General features: G+C 40.2%; 1 protein-coding gene and 1 non-coding gene across 7 annotated transcripts in view; both read right to left on the bottom strand.

Annotated features, from left to right (window-relative positions):
• Positions 1 to 1,871: 1,871 nt before the first annotated feature.
• LOC138007498 (uncharacterized) overlaps positions 1,872 to 15,015 on the bottom strand; it is a 20,715-nt gene continuing 7,571 nt past the window's right edge. For all 6 annotated transcript variants that reach the window (XM_068854456.1, XM_068854457.1, XM_068854455.1 and 3 more), the window contains one exon: positions 1,872 to 3,899. In XM_068854456.1, coding sequence (XP_068710557.1) covers positions 2,958 to 3,899 — 942 coding nt within the window. In that variant the 3' untranslated portion in view covers positions 1,872 to 2,957. The remainder of the gene's footprint in view (positions 3,900 to 15,015) is intronic.
• On the bottom strand, positions 6,508 to 6,580 carry Trnai-gau (transfer RNA isoleucine (anticodon GAU)). Its single transcript has one exon. It is a non-coding gene; the product is annotated as a tRNA-Ile (tRNA).

A 15,015-nucleotide genomic window follows, 5' to 3' on the forward strand; every position in this document is an offset into this window, starting at 1 on the left:
AGTCTAAAAATAGATCGGTCTGTACAAATGCCCTTACATAGGCCCAGTATGGGAGCTGTAGGCTCCGGGTCATGGGTTCCTGTTTAAACCTACTTTTATTGACATGTCGTAAACGATTTTTTTTTTATTTCGATGTTCCCGCCAAAAAACGCGGGTTGCACTACAGACTTTCACAATGGCATACATGGAAGGGTGGACGTACGCACGGTTGTACGGTCACAAAACTAAATTTTCTTGCACAGATGGGTTATCATATTTTCTTACCAATGGTACTCCGCGTGCGCGCCCTCGCGGAGCTCCACACGCTCAGCTGTTGAACATACGCACTGAACACCATTTTAGCTACCGTTGGTCAAGTTAAGAAATGTTCATTATTTAAAAGGATGACCGGGTCGGAGGAAAAACCGATAGGGCTTTCAAAAATATTCTTACCGTGGCGATCGGCTTTGTTTCTTTGTTTGTTTTTTTCTTGAATTAATTGACCGGGTTTTAAAAAATGTTGACTCTGCGGCAGAAATGCGCCACTTGTTTGGTGAGAACAACAAGTGGCAATCTGTATTCGTATTGAAAGTCAACCAATAATTTGCAATACCATAAGTATTCTTTTTCTTTGGCCATCTCAGTTTTATCAGAAACAACACACAATCACCGGTGACAAACATCAGATACAAACGCATACTGGAAATTATCTTTTACTTGACGTTTCGTATGTTTCTGCATACATCTTCAGAAGTGACGGTTAATACGAAATTGGAGTTTAATGAAATATACAGGATCACTAACTTATAAACAAATAACTATTAAGTAACAATAGAGGTGACAAAAAACTAATAAAGACACAGCAGCACCGAGAAGCTGTGTCTTAATAAGTTATATTAGTTTTTTGTCACCTCTATGAATGAAATTCACTCACCTTGTTTATTTTGTTTTATCTTTTTGAGCTTTTTAAAACTGTTTTGGGATGTTGTTGTTTGAGAGGCTGCCGCAATCTTCCTGGCTGGGATCATAGATTAACTATGCTGGGATTCACGGAGCATGATGTACTCGGAAGCCTTTTTATCACTGAAAAGCGAGTCGCTGCGCAGTTTTTCCTTGCAATGAAAAGAGCACAGTCTAGTCTGTGTTCCTCCCTGTCTGATCAGCTTGCTCGAAGCATTATCTTTTCGGCTCGAATGAGAAACATATCCTTCGCATTTCTAGAACAGACAGTTGTCCGCCGAAGCTTGCGCTCGTCTTTTCGACTACGGGACCGAAATTAGGAATCTTGCCCGGGAAGCCTAGTCTCCTTCGCAGCCGCTCGGGCCGGAGTCACGCAACGCTCCCCGTAACCCACGGGGACGGGGAGCGTTGCGTGACTCCGGCCCGAGCGGCTGCGAAGGAGACTACGGGAAGCCGAGAAGTCCCTTAAATCGTGCTAAATCAGGCAAATTACCGCACAGAAAGCGAGAAAGTCACCAGGAAAATAAAGTACGGCTTTTTTATTGAGAACTTTTGTGTGTAAATATCTTCTTGAGTGTTTGTTATCAAGATTTTCATACAAATCCTTACCTCCTTTTTTTGTTACCCTCCAAGCCTGGGCTACCTGTGGCGCGTAATGCGAGCTTGGGCCCCCCATGGCAACACAGTATGTGTTGAGGACATTTGTTTTCCTTCAAAAGCCAGGAAACACATGATGAGGCATTGCCGCCAATTCTTCATAGTGAATTCAGCGAATTTGACCACCTTCATTGCACGTATTCGACACCAGTAGGTCTTCATTTTATGAGACAATTCCATGAGAATTGAAGAATAATTTTCTGTTACGCACCGCGGTGCCGCGGCGTTTGCCAGCGAGTTTTGTTTATTTCAAGCAAAAATGGACTCGAAAAATACATCGTTATCTGCCTCGGAGACAAGCCTTTATTAAAACCTTGAACAAATAAAAAATGTTACGTAATATGACAAGCTATGGTAATTAACTGAGCTGTCCGTGTAGTCTTTTGGCTGCCTAGCGCTTCAGTTGTCACTGATCGATTGATTTTCTTAGAAAAAGGAGGGAGCGATATATCATGCAAACTTGTATCGATCCGAACCTTTTCTCACCTTTTCCGCACAGAACTGTGTAATATTAGTAATGAATGAATAATCACGTAGGATGAATAAAAGTATAAAACAAATCGTTTTGGGGACCAAATTGACAATTCATCTTCACAATGAAACTGAGCTTCGACAAAAGGTGTAAATAAAACAAAATCCTGATAGATCAACCAAGTTAGACCTTTATTTAAACACGTGATATCGGTGAGCCAATGAAGGCTCGTAACAAAAATGTACGTGTCGACAAAAAATCTATGGATCAATAAATGTATGACGCAGGAAAAAAAAAAAAGAAAACAAGGAGAAAACTATTGACTACAACTAGCAAGTACGGCTCCATTCATGCCGAAATGTACTGTTTAAACGGTCTTTTCAAAGGCAAGCTGGTGCATTGTAACCATAAATTTACTTTATTATAACATTCAAATCAAATTAGTGGATCAGCCAAGAAAGTACCTTGCTTCCAAGACTGTGAGTACTTTTTTGAGATAGGAAGGAAATTTTAAATCATCTGTGTAACCATCATGTGCGACAAATCTGACAAAGGACAAATACGGCAAGCCAAAACATTGTTCAAATGAAGGGGGAAATAACGGTAGTTGGGGAGGGGGAGAGGAGGAACAAAAAGTACCTTACCTTTCCCCTTCTCGCTCCCCTCCTTTCCTCCCTGAACTCGTCTCAATTCTCTTCCAGATGCGCTTCTTAGACGGAGACCCTTAGCCAGCGTTTGACATATAGCTGCCATATAATACAGTTTATACACACAAAGAGGTCTGTCCTGTAGGCTCCCTCTAACGGATGCAGAGGTTCTTTTGACTCGTCGCCTACTTTTTCCTCCCGTTCACTACAGAATGGCTACCAGGAAAGTGGCACCGAATAGTTCAAATACGCATTGTCACATATTTACTGGTTACCAAAGCGAAGACCAGTGTCAAAGAACCAAGTAAAACAAAGGAAATAATCAAACCCAGGACTGCACAAAAACGATGAAAAGACATGGAACGCAAAAACGAAAACAAATTGACAGCGAAAAAAGTGAAGAGCAAAGTGAAAGAACCTTGCAAAGGAAATGATATACGCTGAGAGGCACCCTGTACATCTGCTAGAAGAGATTCAACATTGTTCAAATTTGTTTCCAAGTTCACGATACCTTTCATAAGCTGCAACCTCTTCTTTTCCAACATTTCGAGGTAAGTACGACTAACTTGGACTTCGCATAGTTGGAGCCGTGTAGAATCCCAATATTCTAGTGACTGGATATCTTTTAAGATCCTCTTCGTGTTAGGATCATTCCTAAACAAGGATTCATGGAGAAACTTTGTTATTGAATCAAGGGCGTAAAGTTTTTCATCGTGTTCAAGTCTTCTGTTTGGTGTTTTTCCCCAAAGCTTCTCCCACACATCTATGATGTCCATAACAATCGTTTCTGAAGCGTTGCTGAAAGAGCAGAAACGAAGAAACTGCAAATATTTAACGCCATCAACGGAGTGCTGGTTTATGTAAACAGAAGCAATTTCCCATGGTCCCAATACAGGATCATCCCATTTGGAACTGTCTGAGGCCGTCCACACAACTTTACTCGGGTTGCGGTGGTAGCTCAAAATGGCTTGAGCCCACTTGCAATTGTGTAAGTCATGCTTTCCCAAGCCATAAGTGCAGTTGCATTTAGCTTGAGAGCCTATTTTCCTGGTTAAATCTTCATAGAGGGCTTTTATTTCCTTCGAAGCATGGTATTTCACTATTTCTGAAAGGAAAAGCAAGGCTTGTCCCACTTCCATCCAGTTTCGGTATTCATCGTCAGCGAACATTCTTTTCACTTGCGTCTTGAGACAAAAGAAAACAAATTTAGTTAGCTGGTAATTTTAAGAAGATCAGTGATAATGAGTTGGGAAAAGGGATGATAAGCTACCTGTATACAGAAGAGATAAAGATATATATAGTTTAGTCACAAAGACGTACACATCCTCTGGCAATTTTCGGAGGCTCTTCTATGTGATTTTGTCAAGCAGCTACTGCAGAGAGGAATATGAGAAGGGAATCCAGGTGGCCCTCGGATTCCAGATTCCAGATCCCGAATAATGGATCCCGCGGGATCCCGAGTCGTCGATTCTAGATTCTAAACTCCCGCGTTCCATCGAAATCCGTAGATTCTGGATTCCATGCAATGGATTCCGGATTCCACGGTCTGGATACCGGATTCCAAAGCCTCACATTTGCTGGATTCCGGATTCCGGATTCCGGACTCCTTCACATCGGGCGAAAATGAAGTAAATAACCTCAAACAATGCGCAAGTATTCCTTTATTACTATTGGGGAACGTTCGTTCCGAAATACCAATAGTACCCTCGGAGAGAGTGTATTTTCGATAAAACCAACCCTCCCGACAAATGTGCCGAAAAATTGCGAGATTTTGCAATGCGTTTACGTGAAACGGCAAACGGCAGGCCACTGCTCGTTATTACGGGTAAATATTCCTTTTTCCACCTTGTATCCCTCTCTTGAGAGGTTCCTCGACATCAGTGACTAACAGGCAAGAAATGAGCTAAAATCACAACAATTTTTATTTCATTTTTGGCAAATTTCAGTCAGACGTTTGCCGCAAACGCGATGCTAAATTTTTCAATATATGTATGTCCCTCCCTCATGTGCTTAATCCGGGAAGCGTAAAAAAACTGATACAATTAATACCAACATTAAATTACGACTGGGCTTAATATCCACGTAGAATGAACCTATTTAAACCTTCATTATTGCTATGATATATTCTAGCATTATCTGCTCGCGTTTCAGGCCGTTTTCAAGCGTTTTTCGGCGAGCTAGCGCTAATAACGCTTTCCACTACAAGGTGGGAATCCATAGCTCGCCAAAAAGCCCTTTAAAACACCATGAGACGCGAGAAAATAAACATACAATAATACCCGGCAATAGGGTTAGTCAATTTTAATGACAGAACATTGCGGTTTATCAGTGTCGTTTAATTAAGACCAAACCATTGATTTCCCATACAAACCTTTGTAAATCGCACCTTTGCGACACAACACCGCTAGAAAACAAGTTACATTCGTCTTTATGCATGCGTTTTTTTCCATGAGCTTGGTGTTGATTGGCCAGCCGTTTTGTGCGCCCGCGTTCCTCCGCGCACACCACGGCTGGATCACTGGTCCAGCTAATTGTATTGGACCAGAAACCCATAAGGGTTGAAACGTGTAACGCGCGTTCACAGCTTCCGAATATTCTGTGCTAAGTACCATATTTGGAAACCCCTCGCTCCAGTTAATTTCGCACGAGAACATTGGTGGTATTGCGTCACGGTGTTCTTGCGTACTTATTGGGTGAATGTCTCTCTCTTGTTGTTCCAAATATGGTTTTTAGCAAATTGAATATTCAGAAGCTTGTTTCCCAGCACACAAGGGGCCGTTACACGTTTCAACCCTTATGGGTTTCTGATTGGACTGATGAGAAATTACCTACTATCTAAAAAGTCAGTTGGAGGACCCCTGCTTGCTGTTGTTCGTCTTGATGATATATTTTTAGTTTCTTGGTGTTGATTTTCTCTGCAGCAGGACTCTGAAGTAATGAGAATGTGACTTTTTGGCCTCACGCTTTTGGATCAATTTAATTCTAGTCTCAACCGATAGGCTTGTCGGTGCTAAGCGAGTGATTCTGCATTTAAAGCTTTTACCCGGGCCCGTGATCTTTTTGGTCTTGAGCGCCGGCCTGTTGTGGACATGAGGTACGTTGGGGGTGTCTCAAATTTTAGGGATACGAAAAGGGGGTCCCTGAAAATGTTTTCTTGGAAGAAAAAATATAACACAGTAGTATGAAGGTCCAAATCTAAAGTCTCATAGGAAAAAAACCATTGCTGAAATCTTACTGGAAGTGCCTCAAAGATGCGTCCAATTCAAATATGTACTCGAGAGAGCAAAATTATGACAAAGGAAAAGGAAACCAGACCATATACAAGGGAGCAAAGTAGGCCTGTCAACCCCATTTTACACTCTTCAATATTATATTTTGTTAAATTGTGTTTACATTGGCTAGTGACAATTTTTGTTTTCGTTATTTAAGGCACCCTTCCCCCTTGAGAGTGTTTATATATTTTCAAACATACCCTGTTAACCTCTGATTTTTTTGGGGACTCCCCAATTTCTCATCAGCCCCCCTCCCCCAACAAGTTTTTGTGAACGCTCCCTAAGCGTCTTCCGACATCGCCTTATTCCCGATGCAGAATCGCTTTCCCAACGTAGTTCACTGGTTTTCCAACAAGCGGTGAATACAACAGTTTAAGTGTTCAGTGAGGCAAACAAAGTAAATTATAATTTCCCCAGCGAGGCGAAAAGAAAACAAGTGAATTGACCTTAGAGTAAAGGTATGATCCTAGCAGTTATGGACACAATTTTAGCAATTGCGTAGAGAAGCCTGAAAAATTCAGAACTTCAACGGGGTTTGAATCCGTGACCTCGCAATATCGGTGCGACGCTCTAACCAACTGAGCTATGAAGCCACTGACGTTGGGAGCTGGTCATTTGTGGTTTCTAATTTTCCGGTGAGGAATGAATCAATGAACGAAATGATATTTGAAATGAATCATATACTGAACTGCGGATATGAAATCAAGTAAAGCTATGATCCTCGCAGTTATGGACACAATTTTAGCATTTGCGTAAAGAAGCCTGAAAAATTCAGGACTTCGTTTCGTTCATTCATTCATTCCTCACGGGAAAATTGGAACCCACAAATGACCAGCTCCCAAAGTCAGTGGCTTCGGAGCTCAGTTAGAGCGTTGCACCGTTATCGCGAGATCACGGGTTCAAACCCCGTTGAAGTCCTGAATTTTTCAGGCTTCTCAACGCAATTACTTAAATTGGTCCATAACTGCGAGGATCATAGCTTTACTTGATTTCATATCTACAGTTCAGTATATGATTCATTTCATACATGATTTCGTTCATTGAATAGATCTTATTCGGTTGTAAATTTTGTTTTCAAAATTCAGATCATGTGATAATGATCAGGATATTTGGTCCTATGTCTTGTTCATCGCGTGCATGCAAGCGTGAACAAACTAAATTATAGCATGCCTAACAAAGCCAACTAAGAAGTAGTTAATTAACAACCGACTTTAATTTGTTTCATTACATATAGACAAACTCCTCAAACGAGTCAAAGTCAGAGGAGATGGAAAAATGTGTTTTTACAGAGCTATTGCTCTGTGGAGGAATGAAACGAGCGATGAGAAAAATGAGGAAATCCATAGGTTAAGTTCTAGTTTGATTGAGAATTTCCAACGGTTTTTGAGCCGCTACTATTTTCTACAAAGTCTGTGGGAGTCCACTTTCTTTTAAATCTATTACGATGCATATGAGTTTGCTCCAGTCAACCATTTTAATCTCCTTCTGCCTCGAGGTAGCTGTTTAATGGTCCTCTTCTAGAGAATACAGTGCAGTCTCTTTTTCGATAGCTTTATATATAGCACTGGGAATTCATCTTTTTCTTCTGTCAAACTACCATCTACAAGTATTAAGGTAACTGGATCCAAGCAAACTTGTCAAGCTCCACCTTCGACCAATACAATAGAGTCATCTTCATATACTAGGTCTCTGTAGATCTGAGAATCGTACTCTTTTATGTACAAAGTTGGTGTAGAACATTCAGAGGTTCTGTAACCTCGTACAAAATTCTTTGGACACACCTTTGTACTCATCGAAACCTTGAATAGACCATATTCGTATTCTCAGTATTTGACTGGAACTAGTTTGCAATGGAGGCTAATGTGGGGGAATCTTTTCAAATGCAAATACTTTTTAATAAATTCCCCCGCATTAGCCTCCATTGCAAGCTAGTTCTAGTCCAATACTGAGAATACGAATATGGTCTATTGGTCACGATTAATAGCTCTAGCCCACGACAAACCATCATGATCATTATTATTCCTGGGCGAGTAAGTTCAAGTTCAAGTTCAAGTTTATTGCACACTGTTTACAGAAACTAAACCAAACAAAAGACATTTGGTAGTTTGACAGAGAATCTTCTACTTTTCTGGGTACTTTCGACCGTTGTCACAATGATCGCCACTTGGCATATTTCCAATAGAATCTGAATTACTGAGTTTATAAATAGGCCAAAAGCCTGTTATTTTCTTTAGATTCATACCTAATTTTGTGATATTTTGAGACCACTTCACAATAAACCTTACGCAAGCAAGGAAGTTAATCATCAAATTTTATCTCATATTTTACGGTTATTCAAACAAAAACTTACACTTGCCACGTATCGACATTGCTCAAATCAATTACTGATGAAACTGTGTCGAAAAGAGTGCTGATCTCTATCCAAATTCGGTTTATGGACGTCGAAAGAAGTTTCCCCCATACATTTTCTTATAGCGACTTACAATATTTGCCCCCTGGCGATTCCAGAACCCTCTGTGTATAAAGCAGGGATCCGATTACTGCACTGGACGAAAAAATGGATTTACTCGAGTTTGCGAGTTGAGCAAATTGCATGGCAAATTTAGGGCTCTACATTTGCTTTAAATTTGGTTTGACAGGTAAAGTCTTCGCAAACTTGGATATTTGTTTTATAGGAATTTGTGTGCAAATGTTAAGGAAATGTAATTATATGCTGCAAATTTGCTTGGTGTTTGCGTGCGATGCAAATATTTAACGTTTTCACAGCTTTGCTCCAATTTGCTTCACCGAAAAGATAGCAGTTTGACTACAACCGCAAATGCAAGCAAACACGTCGCAAAACCAATAATTTGCGGCATTGTTTGAACTGATTTTCAAAGGATCAAAATAAGCACATTTGCATTTAATTTACTCTCTTTTGTAATGGGAACAAAATGGGAATAAATTGCCTGACTATGATTTGTTGTAAATTTGCAAATTTCCTTCCTATAAATATTCCTATTTACCTGGAAGCAAATATGGTGATTTAAATCATCTTCGTTTTGGTGTCATAGGCAATGTGCATATGATATTTGTTACTCATTTTACTGTTGTGGCAAACTTTCAATTTTTACATAAACGTTATATTGTTGAACGAAAACTGCACTGGTATTCGGAAGCTTTTGAGTTTCACGAAAACCAACCAATGGTAAACACAATGCTTGGGCCTTCGTACATACCTGAGGAGTTTACCTATCTTGGCGCCAAAGTCAATAAAGAAGGAGGTGGGATGGAGGGCTTACAGAACAGACTTTCAAAGGCAAGCGGGACATATATTAGGCTAATTAAGATCTGGAACTCCAAGAGCATCTTAAAGAGAACGAAGATGAAGCTGTACAAGACCCTCGTCTTGCCTGTCTTGATGTATGGATGTGAGACCTGGAAAATGACCAAGGGCGATGAACACGTTCTCAACGTGTTTCAAAACAAATGCCTCCGGAAGATTCACAGCATACGTTAGAAAGGTCACATCACCACCAGAGTTACTAGCCAGGGCGGAAATGTCACCAGTGCGTCAGGAAGTAAAGAGAAGAAGATGGTAGTTCATTGGCCACATTCTAAGGCAGGACAGAGCGAGCGATACAAGGACGGCGTTAAATTGGAGACCGGAGGGAAAAAGAAAGAGGGGGAGACCAAAGACAACGTGGAGAAGGACCGTAGAGAGGGAGATGAAAGAAGGAGGATGGGGTTCGTGGGACGAGGTGCGGGGGGGTTGCGGTAGACAGACAGACATGGAAAGCTTCTGTGGAGGCCCTATGTGCCACCTGGCACGCGGAGAATAGGTAAGGTAGGTAAATATTCCTATTTACCTGAAAGCAAATATGGTGATTTAAATCAAATAGCAAATAAAGCAAATATGGTGATTTGGTGTCATAAGCAATGTGCATATGATACTGGTTACACATTTTACTGCTGTGGCAAACTTTCAATTTTTACAAAAACGTTATATTGTTGAACGAAAACTGCACTTGTATTCGGAAGCTTTTGAGTTTCACGAAAACCAACCAATGGTAAACACAATGCTTGGGCTTTCGTACATAAATTGACTCAAAGTCAACCTCAACGTCAACCGTCAACCTCGTTCCCAGGATCTTTGCGGAGGGGCGACCAAAATAGCGGACAATGAGTGCAATTCACTGTCCGCCATTTTGAATCACCCCGCCGCAAAGACCCTGGAAACTAGGGGCGTTTTCCATTTACAAAAAATTTCCGGAAATTTCGGTGGAAATTTCCATCGGTTGAAAAACGTGTTCCATTTAACTCAGGTCCGTTCGCCGCCCAGTGATTGCGATTTTACGCGCCAAAATTTAAAAATGTGGCCGTGAATAGCCTGGAAGGGGTAAGACCTTTCAAAAGTTGTAAATGGAACACACATTTCCATCGGAAAGTTTCCAACGGGAAAACAGGACTACCTTTTCAGGAGTTCCGTTTATTCTGGAAAATTTCCAGTGGAAAGAACCAAAAACGTGTGTTCCATTTACATCCCAACAGGAATTTCCGGAATTTCTTGGTAAATGGAAAACGCCCTAGGTTTTGTGACATCAACGGTTTGAAATTTGCGGGCGATGTGTTCTTTGCTCTTTCCTCTTTCCGTTGTTGGACGACCAAGGTTTACGACGATTCCTTAATATTTGTGCGGCTGAAATGACAGTAAGAATCGACGGAATCCGAAAGAAAGGGCAACGACCATTCAGGCCATAACGTCGGGAACCAGTCCTAGTAGTTTTACAGTAGTTCGCCACAAAGATACACGCCAGAACATTCCAAAGACCGACCATTCCACTAGTGTCATGAACGTTTAGGAATGGTCGGTCCTTTATTGACTGCGGGACTACGGGAGCAGGCATTTAATGTCACGCAATCGTAGCCGGGTATTCTGAAGTTTAGCCGGTCTTTGGAATGTTCTGTGCCTATTTCAAGTCCACGATTATTTCCATTAATTATTTCCACCAGAAAAACCTAGCGAGAGTAGACTTCGCTAGCTGCTTGAAATGGAACCGTTGAATCTAAACTCATACGCACTGGATTCTGATCAGGGAGTTGAGAGACGGTTTTTGAGCAAAGGATACTTGTACGACCAACGTCAGCAGCATTAATCGATGAAGAATTCATGGCAAAATAGAGGCCTTCTTCCAAAAGGAAACGGAGTTTAACGACCGTTTGGAACAAAGGGTGGCCGAACAGCTAGATTTAAGCAAAAGGACGTGAACCGCGCACCGGTGGCTCGGTTGGTTGAGCATCGGGCTGTCACGCGGGAGGTCGTGAGTTTAACTCCGGCCGGACCAACACTCAGGGTCTTTAAAATAACTGAGGAGAAAGTGCTGCCTTTGTAATTACATCTGCAAATGGTTAGACTCTCTAGTCTTCTCGGATAAGGACGATAAGCCGGAGGTCCCGTCTCACAACCCTTCAATGTTCATAATCCTGTGGGACGTAAAAGAACCCGCACACTTGTCGCAAAGAGTAAGGCATGTAGTTCCCGGTGTTGTGGTCTGTCTTCTGTGGTATATCATGGTTGGGAAGGTAAAAAGGGCGCACTTAATTTGGAGCCTCGCTCTGTTGTGCGACCCCACCACAGTTATGGTGAAAGTTACAGTAAACATAAACAAGATTCAAGAGCGCCGAATGGCAAAAGATTGCCGAAGGAGTTTTCGGTAGGTCACCTTCCTGCTACAAACTTGAAAGTAAATGCCTTGTATAGAAAGTAAATTTTGTATAGAATTGCCTTGCGTTTTCATAACACGTTTGATTGCTGATTCATTGAGATTCGTATTATACATGCCTCCCCCTGCAAGGACAGTCTTACTTTTGCAGACCTACTCCTTTAGTAATTTCAAGTCACGTTATTAAGGATACCAATAATAAGGAAAGGGGAATGCATGAAGGATATGGACCTCTGCATTCGTGTCACAGCCCATTATACCCAGCCCCTTATTTGCCACTTTGTTTATGTCTCATTCTTCAAACAATGCTGTTACTGGAATACAATAGTGGCCAGGTATTCTACTCCCTCATCACCATGTCATAGGAAATAGTTGCATGTATCCTTGCACAAGTAATGTGGTGCGCAGTGGTAAGGTTTGATGGAATACCAAATTTCCTATGATATGGAGAAGGAGAGCACGGGCGTTGGTTTGGAGAAAAAGGCCGCCATGAATCGAGCGAGATCGAGAGTGGGAGTTAGAAAGATTGCTGACAAAATGGGGTAAATCCAGTCACCCCCGTTTACGGGGGGATAAACCCGGATCAAAATTGGATTGATGATGATGATGATGATGATGATGATGGTATACCTTCACTGGTGTCACATGTTTACCATCTGTAGCCTTTCATACCAAGCTATTCCACCAAACCTTGTCACTGCACACCACATTGCTTGTGCAAAGATTATATTTGTTTATTTTTCATTTTATTAGCTTTGTCCAAGCACTACAAGAATACAATGACAGAACAGAAAATGAAAATACAAATAGATACATGGACAGGGATACCGCAACAGCTAAAGCCAATTAATTACTGCGGACCCGGGCAAGGATATACTGCATGTAACTATTTCATATGACATGGTATACAAAGCTCTCTCACTTGTTACTTGTCACTTGTATTTTCCTTTGACATGACCTGAAGCCTTTTATATCAAGCCATAAAAAAATAATTGTAACCAATTAGAATACAGGGAAGACCGTGAAATAATAACTGTATATGCAGCTGTATTCCACCAAACCTTGACACAGCACACTACATTGCTTGTGCAAGGATACATGTAATTATTTCCTATGACATGGTATACAAAGGTTTCTCGCATGTTATTTGTCACTTGTAATTTGTTTGCATGTACACGTACATGTACAGGGTATGGGAGCCTCTACAAAAACATCCAATTGTCTTGTGGGGTATTCCGTGGTAGACTACTCAAAAGCATTGCATTACTAGCATTTCTCATGAAAGATTGTAAGGCTACCATACCTGTACATGTACAATGTACTGTGTAGCTGGCTATCTAAATATACTGTACCAACCACTTTGTGATACAGTTAATATTGTCAATATTTTCAATTTCTCCCTATAAAGCCTCAAATTTTATTTGACGAGTACTTTGTCTAGTTCATACAGTAACAACACAAAAAAGACATCCTGGAGAATTTTTATTTCTCAAAACTTTTGTTTTAAGGGGCAGTTTTCTGCATGATTGCTCCACTGTTTTAATTGAATATTGTAAAACTCGCAACATCGTGCTTTTAGTGCTTTGTGGCCAGGAACCCAAGAAAAAAAGAGCAGTTTAAAGGTAAAATACAAAAGTTTTGAGTTGTAGCCATCAAACACTACATCCATTAAAAAATCGTGAAAAACTCAAAATCAATAATTATTATTGATTTTATTACATGCACATAATGATCAATTTGGAAAGGTGGACACTTGTGGGAGGCTGTCAGAGGCTTCCAGATAAGTTTAAAATTCCTTTAGCTTCATTATTCAGTTTCATTTACACCGTAGGATTGCTAATGAATGGCAAAGTGGTGTGTTACATCATTCATTGAAATGTACATGTAGCTTTTGCATTGATTGATTGACTGGTGTGAATATTTTTCAGGGCCTACCTCAACCACAATATCCAGTGCTGAAGGAAATTGTGCATTGAAATTTAATTGGAGGAAATTTCTTGAGGTGCAAGAAACAGACATTCCACTGAATGTCAATACTTGGGAGAGTAGAGGTTTCATTGTAATTCTGGATAGTCACCTTATAAAATTAATATTTTGACATGAACTGTTTCAAGTGAATTTTTTCAGACATCCGGTAACTATGGCAGAGTCGAATGCCTTCACATTGAACAGGTTAAATGCAAGCAAAATCAGTGACTTCCTCTGTTAATACAAGAATCATTTCTCAATAATTTTTGACTAAAATCAAGAAAGGTTTCACTATCCTTTTAAGTCTGAGATAATTGTCAGTCATCTTTCAATAGCAAATACATTAAACATAAGCAGTAGCATAAGTGTAAGTGATATCTTTCTGATAGACACATCTGCATTTGGCATCAATGATTGAAAGATCAATGTAATATAAGTACCACCCAATTATATGCAGTTAATTTGTCAAAGTATACTAATTTGTAGTATTTTCCACCTGAAGTGATAGGTGGCACGCCTCAGACAGTTCGATGTAACTTATAAAGTAGGTCTAACCATGCAGTTCATTTGTCATATTATTATTTTTTTTATTTTAATTTATTTGTTATTTATTATTATTTTATTAACTTCTACTAAGTAGGTCTAACCATGCAGTTCATTTGTCATATTATTATTTTTTTTATTTTAATTTATTTGTTATTTATTATTATTTTATTAACTTCTACTAATTAGTAGTATTTTCCATCTGAACTGGGGGGTGGCACGCCTCAAACAGTTTGATGCAACTTGTACAATAGGTCTAATCATGCACTTAATTTGTTATAGTATACTAATTTGTAGTATTTTCCATCTGAACTGGGGGGTGGCACGCCTTATACAGTTCGATGTAAATTGTGAAGTTGGTCTAACTATAGATGCAGTTAATTTGTCATAGTATACTAATTTGTTGTATTTTCCAGCTGAACTGGCAGGTGGCACGCCTAATACAGTTCGGTGTAACCTTCTAAAGTAGGTTTAACCATGCAGTTAACTTGTCATAGTATACTAATTTGTAGCATTTTTCCATCTGAACTGGTGGGTGGCATGCCTCATACAGTTTGATGTAACTTTTAAAGTTGGCCTAACCATGCAGTTAATTTGTTATAGTATACTAATTTGTAGTATTGTCCATCTGAACTGGTGGGTGCCACGCCTAATACATCCAAAAGAATCGAACGTTGTATTAACAAAAGCTAAAGCCATGATACTTGAGGCAACCAAGCTGAAACCACTTCTGCAGGTTACATTTCCAAAGTACTGTCGAAAGGCAAAATAATTTCAACAATTTAAAGAGATGTAATAATTGACAGAGACCTTTT

The sequence above is a fragment of the Montipora foliosa genome, chromosome 6, assembly GCF_036669935.1.
Source record: "Montipora foliosa isolate CH-2021 chromosome 6, ASM3666993v2, whole genome shotgun sequence".
NCBI classification, from domain to species: Eukaryota; Metazoa; Cnidaria; class Anthozoa; order Scleractinia; family Acroporidae; genus Montipora; species Montipora foliosa.